At 40.3% G+C, this 20,000-nt stretch overlaps 1 protein-coding gene across 1 annotated transcript in view; it reads right to left on the minus strand.

The window, feature by feature from the left end:
• LOC135094555 (zwei Ig domain protein zig-8-like) overlaps window positions 1-20,000 on the minus strand; it is a gene marked incomplete at its 5' end in the record, with an annotated part of 43,620 nt that overhangs the window by 17,526 nt on the left and 6,094 nt on the right. Inside the window, one exon of the mRNA XM_063994750.1 lies at window positions 14,503-14,725. Coding sequence (XP_063850820.1) covers window positions 14,503-14,725 — 223 coding nt within the window. The remainder of the gene's footprint in view (window positions 1-14,502; window positions 14,726-20,000) is intronic.

The following is a 20,000-nucleotide window of genomic DNA, read 5'->3' on the forward strand; positions in this document are numbered from 1 at the left end:
TTTTATTGTTGTATCTTCTTAACCTGTAATTGAAAACATCCATCATTCCTCCTCGTTAAACTTCATATACTACACATCTTTTGCTGTATATTATCACTCCCTTCACTGATATTTGGAAGACTTACAACCTTCTCTACTTTGAAAAACACGTATTAAACAATCTTTCATAAGTCTCACCTTCTTTACAAACAGCTGAAAAAATCTATTACACCTCTATTTCTTCAATTTCTAATACTACACGTTTACATCCGTTTATTGTCACTTTCTTTACCGTTACTTGGGATATGTGCACTTCTTTCTACTTTAAAAGATATCCATAAAACAGTTTTCCATATACCTTGTTTATAAGTAGCTGAAAATATCTACTCCTGGCCTTAAATTTATCATAATACTACAGGTCTGTTGCTGTTTATTATTGTTTATGATCACCTTCTTCACTAATACTTGTAACATGTTTTATTTTTCCATCATCCTCGCTCCGCTTGTCCTTGTGCGCTTTCCTCCCCTCTTTTTCTTCCCAGGAGGAGGATAAAGAGCTATGAGAAGTCAGACGATAATGTGATTTAGGCTCATACTCGTTGATTTAGGAGGCGAAGGATGGGCACCAAGGGACGCCGGCAGCCCTTGAGAGGCCCTTGAGACGAGGAGTTTTGGACGTTGTGTGTCCGGCTGAGGGGCGCGGAGGGAAGGGGGGAAGAATGGTGGACGAAGAAAGACGTGAGAAGTGGAATATAATGATAGGAGTAAGGATGGGGTGGAGAGAGGATGTAAGGGAGAAATGATGGAGTGGAATGAAGGAGTGGAGGAAAGATGGAGAACTGAGTGATGTATAGCATAGTATGGAAGGGAGAAATGGAGGAGAAAATGATGGAGAGGTATAGAATGGAATAAATGAAGGAAGGACGGAGTAAAGAGGAAGGTCAGTATGGAAGAGAGACAGGAAGGAAGGGGAAAGAGGGATATATTAGAAAAGGAAGAAAAGAAGGAAGGAGAAAACGACTGACATGTGAGGTGTGAAATGAAGGGAAGGAAGGATGAAGGAAAGAGGAAGATGCTTGAGTTAGTATGAAAAGAAGGAAGGAAGGAAGCTAAGATGGAAAAAAGAGAGGAAAGAAAGCTAGATTAAGGAGAAAGGATGAAAATATATACAGTGTGGATGAGAGATAGGAAGGAAGGAAGGAAGGAAGGAAAGAAGGAACAGGGAAAGTTATACGGTATGAAGAGAGAAAATAGGACAACTTGTGTGGAATAGAAAAAAAAAAGGAAAGTTGGACGGAAGAATATGGAAAGTTGAGTTATGGGTAAGGAAGGGAGAAATAAAGGAAGAAAGAAGGGAAAGTTACGTTGTGGAAGAGGAGAAAGGAGAAACTTAGAGGAAAACAGAAACTTGTAGTAAGATTTGGTTAAGAGAAAGGAAGGAAAGGTTGAAGGGAAAGTAAAAATGTGTAGAGGGAAACTTGAGGACTGAAGAAAATAGGAAGACTGTGGAAAAAATTGAAGAAAGAGAAGCTTAACGAAAAAGAACATGATGAAAAAAATAAAGGAGGGTAAGAAGGAAATAGAGAGAGAAAGAAAAATGGAAGAGGAGGACAGATGAAAGGATGTGATTGAAGGAAACCTAAAGAAAGGAAATGAAAAAAATAAAAGGAGAAATGAAAATATGAGAAAATGATAAGAAGAAAATGAAAAGGTGGACAGTGTGAAATAATTAAAGGGAAGAAAGGAAAATTGAAAGAAATTATTAAAGAGTAGGTAAAGTAAGTGTGTGTGTGTGTGTGTGTGTGTGTGTGTGTGTGTGTGTGTGTGTGTGCGAGCGTGTATGCGTGCTTCAGTAATCTCACTCTCATTTCACATAATTTCTCATCATTTCAGTTCATGTTTCCTTCTCGACTGAATCTTCAAAGAAACCGCGATTCGAAAAGTACCCCCGGATTTCTCATTTTCTTCACCACATTCTCAAATTTTCTTTCATTCCTTTCATATTCTGTTTTCTGGAGCTGTGATTTCTGATCCTCCAGTTCTAACGACTACAAAAAAAAATCTCATTAAATCAAGTAGGAAAACAAAAGAAAAACAGTGAAATGTTAAGTTTTGTATAATTTCAAAACTGTTATTTTTCATTTTCCTTCCTTGTTCTCCGTTTTCCTTTCTTCTTTGTTTTTTTTTACTTTTTTTTTTACTTTTCGTTTTTCTTTATTCCTCTTTTCAAAATTAACATTTTTTTCCATTCTTTCTTTCCTCCTTCCCTCTTTCCCACCCTTCACCCTTCCTTCATTCATTTCTTCCTTTTCCTTCCTTCCTTCCTTCCTTCCTTCTTTTTATTCCTATTTTCTATTTAATCTTTCTTTCACCTTCCTTCCTCATGTTTCCTCCTCTTCTCCCTTCCTTCATTCCTTCCTTTCTTCCTCCCCCCATCACTTCACCGAGCCTCACCTCTCCCTTTCCCCTTCCCTTCATTTGGCGTGGGCCCACTAAGCAGGTGATCCGCAGGTAAACAACAGGAGAGGACTGAGTGATCTCCTCTGGGAATGAACATAAATCACCGTAATTAAGACTGCAGTGACGACGTTTGTTTCTGTTACTCTCGTTCGGTTTTGATTCGCTTTGATCACAGGACATTCAATGCAGTTTGACCTTCGAGGCTATTGATTCCGGGTCATGTAATCGCGTGAACGTCATTTGTCCTCGTTTTGGTGAGAGAGAGAGAGAGAGAGAGAGAGAGAGAGAGAGAGAGAGAGAGAGAGAGAGAGAGAGAGAGAGAGAGAGAGAGAAACATTAACATCGAGGAAATAAGAAAAAGAAGATTCTTACACATATCAACATTCTCCGGAGTGAACATCGCATCTTCACTTTTTGAATACTGGGAAAGAAGAACACGTACAAAAAGAAAACGAATAGAAAAAGAAAACAGAAAACGTTGGTTGGCTGAGCACTTTCTCCTCCACTCCTGCAAGATGCCTCTAAAATTTAGTTACCGATAAGAAAAAAAGAAAAAGTGGTGTAAAGGAATAAGAAAAAAGTAAAAAAAAAAAAGAAAGAAAAAGTGCATATGACGTATTTTTCCTCTGCTAGTCTGACAGTAAGCCGGAACGACTCGGAATGACTTTGTATTACATATCACGCTTTCAGAACGTTGCCTCTGCCTCGGGCCCGCCTTCTGCAGCTACTTCCTCGTCTGCTGCGTGTTCTGTGTCCCCGGGGCCCAGCAGGAGGAGGGAGAGGGAGAGAGGGAGAGATGGAGAGATGCAGAAGTTGCCTGGAGATGCCTTGAGGTGTCAGTACAGGGCGGTTAGGAAGGAAGGAATGAAGTTAGGAAGAAAGGAAGGATGCAAGGAAGGAAACAAAAAAGGAAGGAAGGGGACAAAGGAGGAGGAATTGGAGGTGGGAAAGTAAGAGAAATAAAGGAAGTTAGGAAGGAAAGAATGAATTTTGGAAGGAAGGAAACAAAGGAGGAAGTGGAGGAAACTACGAAGAAAGAGAAGAATAATGACTAGAAAGCATGAATAGAGAAAAGAGGGAAGGATGCAAAGAACGAAGGAAGAAAAGAAGCATTAAAGGAAGTAAACAGGGCAAGAAAGATTGAAGAGAAAGAAGGAAGGGAGTTGAGACAAACAAGAAAGGAAGAAAGAAAAAAAGGAAGAGGAGGAGGAGGAAACAGTAGTACAGAATAACCCAAGAAGTAAGAAGGAAAAAAAAAAGTAGAATAGGAGAAAATAAAGGAAGGGAGGAGAAATTTGAAAACGATAAGAAGAGAAGGAACATAAGAGAATCAATCATAGCGTAACAGCATAGTGGTTAATAGTGACGGGGGTAAATGCGGTGCGGGCGTGAGTAGCGGCATGCCCCTCACCGCAGGAAACAGAGCGCCTTGGAGCCAAACCCACATGTATCCTGCGCCTCATCTGCTCTGGCCCTCAGGTGACGTGCAGCGAGGCGCCCGACACTGCAATGCCTTTCACGTCTGACTTTGAGAGTTTCTGTTTCATTTCGCGCGTCATAGTTGCATTGGTCGGCCTTTTCACTTCATATTTGCCGTGCTGATTACGTGGCCTTGAGTGGTGCGCCCTCCGCTCCTTGAAACACCAAGAAATGCAAGCCAAATTAGGTTCACGGCGACTTGGCTTAATTTCATCCCCATTGCCTTCCGTGGCTCGCTGCTGGCTGCGGATTATGCTGCGTATTGGTGATTAGGGAGACTCGTTCACCTTTTCACTGGTAGATGATACATTAATCACGTGCATTTTAGAATTGGTTGTGTTACATTATTTTGGGTTAGGTTAAGTTAGGTTGGGGTTGGTTAGGTTATGTTAGATTAGGTTAGGTTAAGTTAGGTTAGGTTAGATTAGGTTGGGTTAAGTTAGGTTATGTTAGTTTACTTTTTTCACTACATTCTTTTAAGTAATTGTGTCGTAAAGTCTTCATCATTGATCAAAGTTTGTTAGCTTAAATACACAACACTAATAAATTTTCCAGTAACTGCCTATTCATATTTAGACACTACTTTTTAACTGAGTAGCTTGGGAAGTACATTAACTGCATCATATCTCTCCATCAGTGGTCAGGTTAGGCTCGCTCGGACACCACACCAAGCGTTGGCGGCCACAGCGTGAAGGGAAGCAAGTCCAAACTCCTTTGTGTGACTAGTTACATTCACAACCTTAACTTCTCTCAACGTGACGACACCGCTTTACATCATGACCATAAACATTAGTGAATATTATCATTACCCACGTCGTATTAGAACTTACACATGTAAACACCACACGAAGAGACACACACAAACGCACACAGCACACCACCACACACAGCGAAGTGCCTCGTTAACAGTGCATTGGTGACTTCCTGCATTTACATCTCACGAATTCACTTTATTCCCTTTCCTGCGGCATTCAGCTCAGCAGGAGTCAGTCGGGCGGTCCACGGCGGGCACTAATCAATTCCCTGGAGTCGCATTCTTTACCAAGCAGCCCCCAGCGGTGTGTAATCACGGCTCGCTCGTTTAATTAATAATATTGTAAAGAAAACGCAGGGTCGAGATCCGTAGACTTACTCTGATTGGCCGCTTGGATTCTGCCCTGAGCTCCCATTGGTCGAGGCTGATATTGGGTATGAGCTTTTAATTTGATTTTGCTCCGCTTAGACAATGGGTATATAGTGGCGCGGCGAGGAGCAGCGTCGTATGAGAGAGAGAGAGAGAGAGAGAGAGAGAGAGAGAGAGAGAGAGAGAGAGAGAGAGAGAGAGAGAGAGAGAGAGAGAGAATTTTGGTTTGGTTAATTGCTGTTAGTTTGGTTCCTTCCTCTAATAAGGAATAGTGGTTTTGAGGAGATAGATAGATAGAGAGAGAGAGAGAGAGAGAGAGAGAGAGAGAGAGAGAGAGAGAGAGAGAGAGAGAGAGAGAGAGAGAGAGAGTGATTGACTGACTGACTTTTGACTGACTGACTGACTGACTGACCGACCAAAAAGCGGGCAGACAGATAGACGTCAACATACATACTGAAGGGAAAACAACAATAAAACTCCCTCACACACACACACACACACACACACACACACACACACACACACACACACACACACACACACACACACACACACACACACACACACACACAGCTCAGTGTTTGCATATATAACAGCAGTCAGTCAAACTCAACAGACGCAAGACAGACTGAAAGAAAAATGCCAAGTAAGGAGGGAAAGAAAAATTAGACTTTTGAAGGAGGAGGAGGAGGAGGAGGAGGAGGAGGAGGAGGAGGAGGAGGAGGAGGATGACTTGATAACCTGGATGACGAAGTGAATGAACTCGTGAGAAACTTGAAGATAATACTGTGAAGGAAGAAACTGACGAAGAGGAAGACGATAAATTATTAAAACAAACTAAAAAAACCATGAATAGATTACACATATTCATCATTATTAACATCTATTAGGCAAAAGCTTTCTCTGATAATCTATACTTGACTGTTCCTCTCTTCTATGCCTCTCCTAAACATTTCTGTATCTACGCCTCTGTTTGTCTCATTCACTTTATTACAAGAATGGTATGGCAAGGTGGAAGGGGGTTATAAATGAAGCCATAAATAGGTAGATAAGTTTATGAATAGGTAAGTGAATAAATGAATAAGTAAATACAAGGATGGTAGATGAAGGTTGAGGAAGAGGGGAAAGTGATGCGTTAATGTTGAAATACAGGAATTATATTTGTGGAAAGGCGACGTTGCATCAGTGGATAAATATATTATTGTGTTTTAAATAAGTAACAAGAACAGGAAGATGCATAAGATGTATAAACAGTTAATTAAATAAGTAAATAGTGAATATCTAAAATTCTTGAGGCTTACAGTAAAATCTTTCTTTTCCAGTTTCTTTCGGGATGAAAATTGACTTAATCTTTGTTCTTTATTCTTTACAATTCGTTTGGCTAAAGAAAACAAAGAAAAAAACTTGTATCAGGGGGAAATAATGGTATGGCATTACATAAATCACACTCAGACGTAATTATATAGAGAAAAATTATTCTGACTTTTTATATGAAAGGAAACTTGCATAGATTTTGTTTTGTCAGTTCGTGTGGACAAAATAAAAACAAAAATATATAGTAGAAAAGAGACAAAAGAAAGAAATACAAATCTTACTAAGCTAGATTTTTTTTAGTTACAAGATAAACGTAAGAGAATAGAAAAAAAAACATAAAAAAGGCGAAATAAAAGAGTACATTAAACCTGAGAAAAAAAAGGTAAAAAACAAAACATACATATAAAAAGAAAAAAACACTAACAAAGAAAAAAACAAACAAACAAAATCAGAGAAAACAAACAAAAGAAAACAAATACACCACAAAATAAAATAATCATAAAAAAAACATTACCACGTCCCTTTAAAAGATAATACACACAAAGAAAGCACACAACCACATTGCATTTCCGAAGGGAGAGTAATTAAGTACACGGGACGTACAGAAAAAGCACCATTACATTCTCCCTTTGTACTCGCTCCTTCCCTTTGATGAAACGCGTGTCGAGGGAGGCTCTCAAAGGCCGGATGCGCCACACTTCACTTTGTATTCCGTGACGCCACATTCCTCTTCCCCTCAGGATCCCGTTCTTAATTCCGTTGTTAATCGTGTATTTTACGGCGCTGGTTGTGGTGGTGGTGGTGGTGGAGGTGGTGGTGGTGTCTTTGGCTCCGCGCCACACGAAAGAGAGAATAAAAAATGTTAAAAGTGCGGTCGGATGAAAAAAAAAAAGAATTCATTTCGTTCTTGTTCTTGTTCTTGTTGTATCTGATTCTTTTGTTTGTTGCTTTTGTTTTTTTTTCTTTTTGGTTTCGTTTTTGTTTTGTTTTTTTATTTATTTATTTTTTTGTATGTGTTGGTCAGATTGTTTTCGTTTGTGTTTGTTTTTTCGTTTTTTTTTGTTTTTTCGTGGGGTGTTGTTGATTTTGTTGTTGTTGTTGTTGTTGTTGTTGTTGTTGTTGTTGTTGTTGTTGTTGTTGTTGTTGCTGCTGCTCTCCTTCATCTTTGTCTTCTTCATCTTCATCTTCATCATCATAACTTTCTCCTCCTCCTCCTCCTCCTCCTCCTCCTCCTCCTCCTCCTCCTCCTCCTCCTCCTCCTCCTCCTCCTCCTCCTCCTCCTCCTCCTCCTCCTCCTCCTCCTCCTCTTCCACCACCACCACTATCCTCTTCTCCACACAACACCCTCCATCCTCCCAGTGTTCTGCCTCGTCCTCCTTTTCCCTCTCTCTGCTCCTCTCCTGGTCGTGTTAAAGGCGAGGACTCGAGTACGTATATCAACAAAACAGCACAGCACCGTGGAATCTAAATACGCGGCCTTGCCTTGCCCTGTAGAAGCGCTGCGCTAGAAATAACACTTTTTATGGCCGGTGGTGCAGCGTCGCGGAATAAACTCGTGTCGTCTGGCTGTTTCTCCATATACAATTTTATCAGAATTTCCACCTTTCCCCCTCCCCGTATCTCTCGCAGGAATTGGAGAAACACGGACGCACGGCAAGGTGGCGATACATAATGTTCGCTTGTATTTCCCTTATTTTATCGTTGTGATCAAGTTACAGGTGTGTTCAGATGTGTTGCGCGGTTTGGACGCCCCGCGGGACAGGTAAGAGCGAGTACAGGTGTTTATGTGTTATTAAGTTACCTGTTCGGATCCTGGTGTGTATTTTTTTATTCGATATTTATAAACACGTTAGGGAATAGTTGTGGGCGTTTAACTGACACGTAGTTTTGCGAATACGTTGTTGGTGTATTGAATTTTTTTAACCATATTTGTTTTTTGTTTATTTTTTTGTTAGTTGTGGACATCCTGACGAAATAAATGTATGTTAGGCGCCACAGAAAAGGGCCAGAATATATCTACATTACATTTTCTTCCCCCGTAGGAGGAAGTTATATAAAGCTGTCGTAAAGTATAAATTGAGACAAACTTTGCAAAACACGAGGATAAGAGATAAATGCGCCGTCACCAAACGTTTACCTTAAAAAAGAAGAACTTGTGTCTTGTTTTATGTTTATCTGCACGGACACACAAAACTGTCTAACCCGTTCACTGTTGTTTGGATTTACCCTTTACCGCTAAGGACGCTGATACATTTCTCATTTCACAGTCACCTCCAAACGTTACACAAGCTAGAAATTGCAAAATCTGTTCTTTTCTTCTCTTTCTTTATTCTTTGTGCTTATAAAAATATCATACATAGCTTTTAGTGCCGTGAATTGTTGATGTCACAGTGAAAGCTTGTAAACTAAAACGCACTAACCTGAATCATCGCAAAGTAGCAGAGATGTAGAACCTGGAGACAAAAAATTAAGAACAAGACGTAGTGCCCTATCTCATCATTCACTCACATTCCACTTCACCCCGTAGCACTTAGGAAAAGAAAACCACTATTGAAGACTGAGGAAGGGCTGATATAATATTCCAAGCCAGTTATTAGTAAGGAAAACACTCAGAAATATGGTAGACAGGAACTGAACAATGATATTCGTAGACTCCTTCACACCATTACAACTTAGACAGGAGTTAGGCGAAGGATTGAAGGAACACTGATCTAATATTTAACGTTAGCCATTAGTAAGGACTCGAAAGCTATCAAAATACGGTAGACGGAAATTGAACACCGCTATTCATACACTCCTTTACAACATTACAACCCGAATAGGCGCTAAGTGGACTGAGAGAACACTGAATTAACTCCCCAGGTCAGTCTAGTCAGCAATTAAAAACACTCAGTATATTAAGACCGTAACACCCGCTTAGTCAACCACCACCACCACCACCATTGCTGATTGGAGGCTGGACGCGTGAAGGAGCGGCCCAATCGGATTCTTAGCGGCACGATGCATCAATCACCAGAGGAAATTAGAGTTTGATTCGTGAGGCAGCGGAGGAATACATCACTATGGCCGCCGAGGAGTGCTCCGGGGCCATTACTTATCATTAAAGACGAGTTCCCGGCGGCCTGTGATGGGGCGAGACGAAGGATACCACGCGGCTGTGATTCACGAGATGTAGATGAAGAGAAGCTTCACCCGTTGTGTTATTTTTTTTTTCATTCTCCCTTTCAAGATAATGAGGCAAAACACGGTCGGTCGTAAATATTTCCCCGCTTGATGTCTCCTTGCATGGCTTGTGTATTGCGTTTAAATGATGCTTGAATGCTTCAGGGTGTATTTATGTGTATATTTGTTCTCAATTGGTTAGGTAAAGTGTGAAAGTTGGGACACGTGCTTGCTTGAGGCAGATGAGGTGGAGATAAAAATGAGGACATACACTGTTGCATTTAAATGACGCTTGTGTTATTCTTGGTTGTATGTCTGTTCTTTTTCCTCCGTCGGTGAGCTAAATCGTGACCGTCAGCATAGGTGAGTCAGACAGGTGAAAGTAAAAGTGCGATGTATATACAGTACTGTTATTGTCGCACCAGGTTCCCTTTCGTTACTAACACCACGGCTTCCATTTTACTTGGGTTACTTTTACTTATTCATCCCTAATCTCTCTCTCTCTCTCTCTCTCTCTCTCTCTCTCTCTCTCTCTCTCTCTCTCTCTCTCTCTCTCTCTCTCTCTCTCTCTCTCTCTCTCTCTCTCTCTCTCTCTCTCTCTCTCTCTCTCTCTCTAAGGGGAAGTGTGAAATTGTCGTGTATAGATATGATGCTTTCTCTTCTCTGTGTGTCTGAAATGTATGTATAGTTTCTCCTCTCCCTGAATTTGTTATCTGACGTTTATGTGAAAATAACTGTATATGTGCATCGCGTTGCTACTCTTTATTTTCTTCCTTTTTTTTTTTTTTTTATCCAGGGTTCAAATGTGTAGAGTTGTGTTTGTTAGTGTTGTTGCTTTTCATCCTTTTGTTTGTTCTGTTTTTATTTCCGTATTAGCTCTTGTTTTTGTTTTTTTTCAGGTATTGGTAATCCTTCCGGTCTTCAATAGCAATATGTGTTACATTTGATATTTTGTTTATATGCAGTTTTTAGTGTGTGTGTGTGTGTGTGTGTGTGTGTGTGTGTGTGTGTGTGTGTGTGTGTGTGTGTGTGTGTGTGTGTGTGTTTGAATGGACGTGAAAATAATGAACCCAATTTAAATTATTTTCCTCCAAAGCTGCAATTACGTATGTTTAAAATCGTGAAGGCAAACAGGTGAAATTACGTTCATGCATTCTACCTAAAAAAAAGGGAAATAATAATTTTTTCTTGTATCTTATATTTCTAGTACAAAATAGAATAAATGTAGAATAGACATAAGGGTCAGTTATTCTGTTATTCATTGTACGTCAAATAAATCTAAACACTTTTCACGAGTAGAGAAATTTAATAGCGTAGAAAGGACGCAAGCATCTTCTCATTTTCTTAGTACAAAATAGCGTAACACGACAACACAGAATAGACACAAGGATCAGTTGCTTTTTGTTATTTATTGCGCGTCAACAAAATCTGGACACCTTTCGCTAGCTGAGAGTTAGGTTGTGTTGCTGTGTGTGTTTGATATTCATGGCGCGTAAAATATTAAAGGTCACAGCAGCTGAGGCACAAGTCCAGCTGCACGAAAGTTTTTTTATGTTTTTTTATGTAGTTTTGTTATGTTCCTGTTTTGTGAGTGATTTATAAATAGAAATAATGACTTAATCTTCCGTGAGCTTTATGCAAAACTTACCTTTTATTTCTTGTTGTTAATGTCACGAGAGAGGCGGAGTGGATTGCATCGTCATTATGGTCTCCTTGTTGACTGAATTGCTGCTGCTTTAAATAGTACCAGCTCGTGGGTTATGCGATTATTCTTAGCTTGTTCGCAGGAAATTGAAGGTAAATGGACTGGTTTTCCAACGCGTTCTGTTCAGTGCAGTGCGAGGAGAAGATAATGGTGACGTGTTGTTTTTTTAATGAATAGTTGTTATGTATATTTATTCATAGGAAATATAATATAGATGGAATTACTTGCAATGTATTCTGTATAATTTGATGTGAGAAAAAACGAGTGCTATTAATGTAAAATGTTTCTTTTTCGTTAGTAATTGTCGTGTATCAGCAAAAATATTAATTTACTGCTTCCTCTTTTCATTAATGATGGCTATTTATTAGAAAAAATGGATTTAATGTGTCCATTTTCGTGTTTATCAGCAGATTATTAATTTACTACATTTTTCATTAGTAACAGTTACGAGTATATATATCAGATAAAATCCTGCTTTCCTTTTCTATCTGTTTGGATGCTTCATAAAGTCATCCCATGAGGAACTGAATGTACCTAATGTGTTCTTCTCTGTTTACCATCAAAATATTAATCTACATTTTTTCCATCAGTAATTGTTATATATCGGAAAATCATGTAGCATCTCCTGCCTTTCTCTTTACCTAGGGACTTACTTATATCAATTTCTTCTTTATTGGCCGAATATTAATTTTACTTTTCATTGGTAACAGTTATGTATCAGAAGAAAATAATATATCTTCTTTCCTTCTGTATCTCTTCGGGCACATCACAGAGTCTCCCCTTGAGGAACTTAAATATTCTCCGCGAAGTTTGGTCATGTCGAACAATCACGGGGCTAACAGTAATACCAACACTAAGATCACCTCCATCACTGAGCTGTTTCCAGATGTCTGTGAACTCAGGCTCTCCGTGACACTCCAGGTACTGATTGTGTCTACCTCATGTTCTAAGGCCAAGGGAGCCACAGCGATCCATAGCACAAGTACCATGTATGATTCTACAGGACACAGCTTTGAAAATAATAAAAGCGAGAGGATAGAAATGAGGTTTGCAAGAGTAATAGTAATGTGAAGTGGTATAATATAAAACGAATAGCAACAGAGTAGTATAAATAGCGTTGAATACTGACTACTACATTCCAATAAGCTGTGTATCACTAAATAAAAGAGCTGTAATAGAAAACGAATGGCGACAATATATATAGCGTTGAATACTGACTAATACACTCGCCAATAAGCTGCGTATCATTAAATAAAACAGCTGTAATAGAAAACAAATGGCGAAAGAGTATATATAGAGTTGAATACTAACTACTGCACTCTCGAATAACTTTTATATCGCTACATCAGGGGAGTAGCAGAGGCAGTGAAGCGGCGAGAATTGCAGCGCTGTCCGTCGCCCTTAAAATGTGACTAAAGTTTAACAGCAACACATTCTCGTTATTGATTGTGTTGCGTGACGCGGTACTAAATGCATCGGAATAATGGACTCCAGCTTGGGTGTTCATTAAAAGATTCGACGGCATTAACAGGTTCATTAGCTTTCCCGCTCGTGTCCCGCCGCCCCTCTGGTGACTGGCCGCACCTCACCAGCTCTCTCTTACAGGTGAGCTGATTGGCTGGGGCTCCGCGGCAGATTACTGGTGAATTACTCATGGGTGTTGTGATTGTGGTGGTGGTGGGAGGGACAACAATAACAAGAAGTAATAGTATTTGTATTATTTAGTTGTAGTAATATTAGGTATACGTGTAAAAGTAATAGGTAATAATGTTTCTACTACTACTACTACTACTACTACTACTACTACTACTACTACTTTCCTCCATGCCTTCTCTTGTTTTCCTGTTCCTTCCCCCTCTCATCCTTCTCTCCATATCCCTATTCCTTCCTTCCTTGTCCCCATTCCTTCCTTCCTTTCCTTTCCTTTATTTTCCTTTCTTTTCTTTTCCTTTTTCTTTCCTTCCCTTTCCTTCCATTACCTCCTTGCCCTCTCTTCCTTCCCTTTCTCACCTTCCTTCTTCGCTATCTCAATTCCTTCTCCTTCCTTCTCTCCCTTACCTGCATGCACTCTTAACACAGAAGGGAACAGTGAATGCGGTGCTCGTTCAGTGACCTTCATGGGGCCGTATTGACTGGATATATGACACTGCTTTTAGGATCGCATTGCACAAAGGTGATTGATTAATATTATTGCTGGTGTTGCCGCTGCTCGTCCTGTTGTTGCGGCGGCGGTCGTGGTTGTGGTGGTAGTGGTGGTGGTGGTGTTTGTTTTGTTCTTGTAGTTGTGGTGATGGTGCTTGTTGTTGTTGTTGTTTTGTTGTTTTGTTGTTACTACTACTACTACTACTACTACTACTGTTGCCTAAGCTAATTTTCCCCTTTATCACCGCAAATAGAGAGGTTATAGTTACTGAGGAAATAAAGTAAAATTAGTTCTTATGTGCAGTAGTAAATAACTGGAACACAATCAGATAATCAGGTAATTGGCACTGCGTAGATAGGGAGCTTTAAAATACCAGATAGATTTAATAATAGGGATAAGAGGTAGATATAAATTGGTATACTAAATGGATGTTGACTTATTTTTACGTATTTTTTCATCCTCTCTCTTATTTTCCTCTTACAGCAGCACACAAGCTCCCTTTTAAGCTCCCTTTTGTTGCGTGTCCCTCTCTGTCCTTTTAAATTCACTGTTCACATTTTCTGCTCAACACTGGTTTCTTCATAATTTCAATATGTAGCTTCTCTTATGTGCTTATATTCGTATATAATTAATTACTGATCGAAAAATGCATTACAAGACCGGGCGAGGAATCCAAGTAAAGGATCAAACAGCGTCACAATAAATGGTAATTGCTGATTTCCGAAATGCAAGGTGCCATTTACCTGTCAATCACTGTTTATTCGTGATGCTACCTGGAGGGAATATGTCAATTAGTACCTGATTCAAGGATAGGCGCCGAGAGAGAGAGAGAGAGAGAGAGAGAGAGAGAGAGAGAGAGAGAGAGAGAGAGAGAGAGAGAGAGAGAGAGAGAGAGAGAGAGAGATGAAACTATATCTGTTATCTTGAAGGACAGAACGACAGGCAGACAGGTAGACAGGGAAACTGACTAATTAACTAACATAACTTTCCCAAGGCTGAAATTATATCCGCAACCTCGAGAGAGAGAGAGAGAGAGAGAGAGAGAGAGAGAGAGAGAGAGAGAGAGAGAGAGAGAGAGAGAGAGAGAGAGACAAAAAACACAATCACATCCAACACCAAATAAGACTAACAACTCACCAAACACAGAAAGGTCAACAGGGAAGGTGATCGGGTCAGTCGGGTGAGTGTTAATCTGACACTCATATCTCCCGGAGTCTCGCGGCTGCACGGACTTGATCTTGAGTGTCCACGAATGCGCGTTGGAGTCAGGGGAGTGTATCACCTCGAACCTGTCGTCAGCTGTGTAGGTGTACTGGGCCACCGTCAGTATATGAAGATCTGAGGCTCTAATCCAAGACACCTGTGGGTTAGAAGAGACGGGATTGTGAGTTGAAAGAAATGTTGATTAGGTAGGTGTGTATGTGTGTTTGTTTGTGTGTGTGTGTGTGTGTGTGTGCATTTCTGAGGCTCTGATTCGATACCTGATTATTAGAAAAGTGCAGGTCTTAATGATGCGTTGATTAGGTGTAGAAAGTGATTAACAGACAAAGATCAGTCATCATACACCAACATTTTTTCGTGGTCTATAAAAATAATAGATAAATATAAATTGCCTCCGCCTCCTCCGCCTTCCAGAAATTGATTGTGTATGTGTGTGTGTGTGTGTGTGTGTGTGTGTGTGTGTGTGTGTGTGTGTGTGTGTGTGTGTGTGTGTTGCAATGATTTTAAAGTTGATAGCCTATTTTTTCACTGATTCTCTCCCACCTCGACATGTAATCATTCACATTGTTACGTAATCAGGCAGACAGTCAGGCGTTCATTCATTCATTCATTCATTCATTCATTCATTCATTCATTCAGTCAGTCAGTCAGTCAGTCAGTCAGGCAGGCAGGGTCTCATTTACCCAGTTATTCACTCAGTCAGTCAGTCATTCAGTCAAACAATCAGCTGGACGTTATGTCATTCATTCAGTCAGCATGTCAGTTAATCAAGCAGTCACTCAGTCGATCAGTCATTTAGTAAATCAATTAAAAGGTGGTTTGTAAATCAGTGAATGAAACAGCACGTCTGTCAGCCTATTCGTCAATCAGTCAGGCAGTGCGTCAGATAACCAGCCAGCCAGTCAGCCAGTCAGTCAGCCAGTCAGTCAGCCAGCCAGCCAGCCAGCCAGCCAGCCATTCAGTCAGCTATGCAGTCAGTTAGTCCATCAATCGCTCAATTCAGGATTACGCCTCTTGCTTTGCTTAATCAGCTTCTCTTGTGTATAGATCCAATGCTCTCTCTCTCTCTCTCTCTCTCTCTCTCTCTCTCTCTCTCTCTCTCTCTCTCTCTCTCTCTCTCTCTCTCTCTCTCTCTCTCTCTCTCTCTCTCTCTCTCTCTCTCTCGATCAGCAAGACACTCAACAAAATACATACTGAAGTTAAAAAGAAAGCAGTGTTGGGTGGAAACAAAATATGTCACCAGTGAATTTAAAAGGACAAAGAGGGACACGCAACAATAGAGAGCTTGTGTGCTGTTGTAAGAGGAAAAGAAGAGAGAGGGTGAAAAAAATAAATAAATAAAAATAAATCACCCCTATTGCAAGTGTCAAACAATATAGGAACTGTTTCTTGGGCTGGGCTGGAAGGTGTTAGATAAATAAGGTTCTCGAGAGCATAAAGGTATATTAAAAAAAAAAGAATATAAACTAGATACGAATATGACTGATTGATTGAGAGAGAGAGAGAGAGAGAGAGAGAGAGAGAGAGAGAGAGAGAGAGAGAGAGAGAGAGAGAGAGAGAGAGAGAGAGAGAGAGAGAGAGAGAGAGAGAGAGAGAGAGAGAGAGAGAGAGAGAGAGAGAGAGAGAGAGAGAGAGAGAGAGCTATATATGATTTCTTTTGCAGGGAGATGGAAACATGAATGGATTGATAGATGGAATGAAAGAGAGAGAGAGAGAGAGAGAGAGAGAGAGAGAGAGAGAGAGAGAGAGAGAGAGAGAGAGAGAGAGAGAGAGAGAGAGAGAGAGAGAGAGAGAGAGAGAGAGAGAGAGAGAGAGAGAGAGAGAGAGAGAGAGAGAGAGAGAGAGAGAGAGAGAATGGCGACAAGGGATTATTCTCCAAATGTAAACTATATGTAAAAATAGTTTTCAAAGAGAGAGAGAGAGAGAGAGAGAGAGAGAGAGAGAGAGAGAGAGAGAGAGAGAGAGAGAGAGAGAGAGAGAGAGAGAGACACAGGATAGCATGCCACAAACAATAACACTATCTGTTCCCATCCACAGCAAAGATAGATAGGTAGACAGCCAGACAGCTTCAGTTCCCCCTTCCATCCCGCCCAATGTGCAATTTTCAACCATAAACCACAGCATACATCTAGGTCGTGTGCTGGGATTACCTCCACGTCTCCCTTACCTCCCTTTGTCTCCCTCTCCTCCCTCCCTTCCCTCCCTCTGGCCTCCCTCCCTCGCAATATCAATCTTAGGATATTTTTAAAAGACTTAGGAACCTCGAGCCATCAGCCAGTGCGTTCCAACATTACTCTCTCGAGTGTAGAGTTTTTGTAACCCGGATTTAAAGGGGCTTCGTATCGCCTGAGGGGGTTGCGCTCCCTCCCTGTGCTAATTCCGGGTTAGCATGCGGCGGAGCAGTATTTTTGGTATTATTATCTTGTATCTCTCTCTCTTTCTTCCTTGTGTTTTTTTTATTATTGCTTTGTTGTGATTGATTGCAGTTGTTTGTATCCAGTTACCTGATTGATGGCACGCAGGTGGACTGTGTGGGCGAGTGTTGCTCTTTTTCTCTCTCTCTCTTTCTCTTTCTCTCTTTTTTTTTCTTTTTTTTCTATCGTATGCATTTATCGTTGGAAGTTATGTGGCTTTTTGTGTCTGTCATGGATGTTATGTGTTTGTATAGATTTCCTTTACGGCTTTTTATCTGATTTCTCTCTCTCTCTTTCTCTGTCTCTATCTCTCTCTCTCTCTCTCACTGGAGGATTGTAAGTAAGAAATCCGCGCATTTTTCGTCTATTTCTCTTATCTCCTCCATGCCAATCATCTTTCCAATCATCCCTCCAATCATATCTAGGAAGAAAATCTGATCTTTCATCCATTTTGCTTTCTTCTCCAATTCTTCACCAATTCTTCTTATTCCCATCTTCCGTTTTGTCCCCGGTATATGTATTAAGTAATCTTTTTCACCCCCTTTGTGTAATTCCTATTTGTCTTGCTTTATCTTGTTTTCTTTCACCTCTCCCTCTATTCATCTCCAATCTCCTCCTTCCACTCATGCCTCTCTTTCCCTCTCCTTTTGTCCTTTCTCTTCGTTTCTCCTCTCACTCTCTCTTTCATTCCTCGGGTCCGCCTTAGTATCTCTCGGGGCACATTTTCATCCTTTCCCATCAGCTGGCAATCCATTCCGTTCCTTTCTGTTCCATTCTGTTCCATTTTGTCCCTTCTTCGTCCCTCCCTTCTGGTCTTTCGCCTCTTTGTCACACACGCACTCCTTCCTTTCCTCCCATTCCTCACAACGCTCGGAGGAGGAGGAGGAGGAGGAGGAGGAGGAGGAGGAGGAGGAGGAGGAGGATAAACAGTGTCACCTTCCTGCCTCTGGTAATGGTTGTGACAGTGCTTTCAAAAATTTCCGAGGAGAAGCAAAGAAAGGAGAAGGAAGTGGAACGCGCTGCATGATGTAAAAGTTTATAAATATAAGCGCTGGGCGATATAAATAAATTCCTGGTGCATTGAGGGGTAAAATATATTGTCAGGTTTACTTTAACGTGTTTAATCTATCGGTATATCTTTGAGTTTTAGATAAAAAAGCGAGTGTTTTTTTTATATAGTTATAATTCCTTTATTACTTTTAAAACGAAAGATACGACTTAGTATTTTAATTTATATGGAAGTTTAGATTTTGTTATTGTTGTAAACCAGATATATTCCTGATTGCGATGGTTCAAGGAATTGCATTTAAAAGGAAAAAAAGTATGAGATATAAAAAAAAAATAAAATACTGGTTTGGAAGTAAACTAATGATACCAGGAATAATGTGTGTGTGTGTGTGTGTGTGTGTGTGTGTGTGTGTGTGTGTGTGTGTGTGTGTGTGTGTGAACGACGACGAAGGAAAGATCGAGAATAAAATTAAAGAGTAGGAGAATGTAAGCAGATGAAGAGAATGAAAGCAGATGAAGAGTGGGGGTGGAGGAACAGGAGGAGGGGGAGGAGGAGGAGAAGAAGAAGGAGGAGAAGGAGGAGGAAAAAGGAGGAGGAGGAAAAGGAGGAGGAGGAGGAGGAGGAGGAGGAGGAGGAGGAGGAGGAGGAGGAGGAGGAGGAGGAGGAGGAGGAAGATGACGAGAACATGGACGTAAGAGGAGAAAGAAGGGGATGATGATAAAAAAAAGAAGAAAGAAAAAAAGAAACAGAGGTAATACGAACGAGAGGAGGAGGAAGAGAAAGAAAAATAAAAAGAAGTGTAAGATGAAGGAAGAATAACAAAAGTAATAGGAAGTGGAGGAAGAGGAGGAGCAAAAAGAAGAAAAATGGAAGCTGGATGAGTAACAGAAGATATAGAAAGTCGAGGAGAAGGAAGAAGAAGAAGAAGGTAAAGATGAAGGAGCAGTAAGGCACAGAACGCCCTTGCTGCCCCACGCCCTGCCTTGCCAAGCCGTCCTTTCCAGTTTTATTAGAGATCGTGACGCATTGCGGGCTGTGGAGATGTATGTTCTAAATGCCGAGTTACCGCCGCCAGGTATTGCTGCTGAGGCCACGACCAGCGCCGCAACCACCACCACCATTGCCACCACTATCACCACTACCACTACCACCACCTGTCCCGTCACGCTACACAAAGAAACAACAACAACAAGAAGAAGAAAATATAAGCCAAGGAAGGAAGATTAATTTCGTCTTTCTGAGTAAGGACATTTAAATCATCGTATTTGAAACGTAGGATTCATTCGTAAGTCAATGATTTTGTTTTTTTATTTTTGTGTCTTGAATTCTCCTGATAAGAAAGAGACATAGATCATTGCATTTGAAACGTAAACATGATAACGTAACTAAAATTTTTGTTATTTGGTTTTTGGTTCCGGGTCATATGGATCACTGCATTGAAACGTAAAAATCACTCGTAACTCAATTATTTTCATTTGTCTGGGTTAAAAAAAAAATTCATAAATAAAAAAATACTTCCGGGATTTGTTCATTTCCAGAAGCTGAAATGGAGCTTCGCGTATTCCGAGAATTGAAATTACTCATGTAGATAAAAAAAATACATAAATAAAAGATTCTTCATAAAATAAGAAATATATCAATAATTTGCTGTGTAATGGGACGGCGCCATATGACCTCGCTGTTGTGGCAAATGTTTCTTTCTTATATAACAAGGAGACCCGCCAAGGGAAAAAAAATAATAAAAAGGCTCGTTTACAGTGGCGTTATAAAAAAAAAAAAGAAAATAAGAAAAAGATAGGAAGAGAAGAACTAAGAAATATGACCAAATTAGCTTCAGAAAATATCAATCATTCATTCAATCAATCAGTCAGTCAACCAGTCAGCCAATCAAATACTCATTCTTAAATTAACTAGAAAAAAAAATTGGGTTCTCGTGATGAAGTCAAAGTAATATTCTTAATTCCAAGAAACACCTGAATATTTTCCAGGTA

This window comes from Scylla paramamosain, chromosome 46, assembly GCF_035594125.1.
Source record: "Scylla paramamosain isolate STU-SP2022 chromosome 46, ASM3559412v1, whole genome shotgun sequence".
Classification (NCBI taxonomy): domain Eukaryota; kingdom Metazoa; phylum Arthropoda; class Malacostraca; order Decapoda; family Portunidae; genus Scylla; species Scylla paramamosain.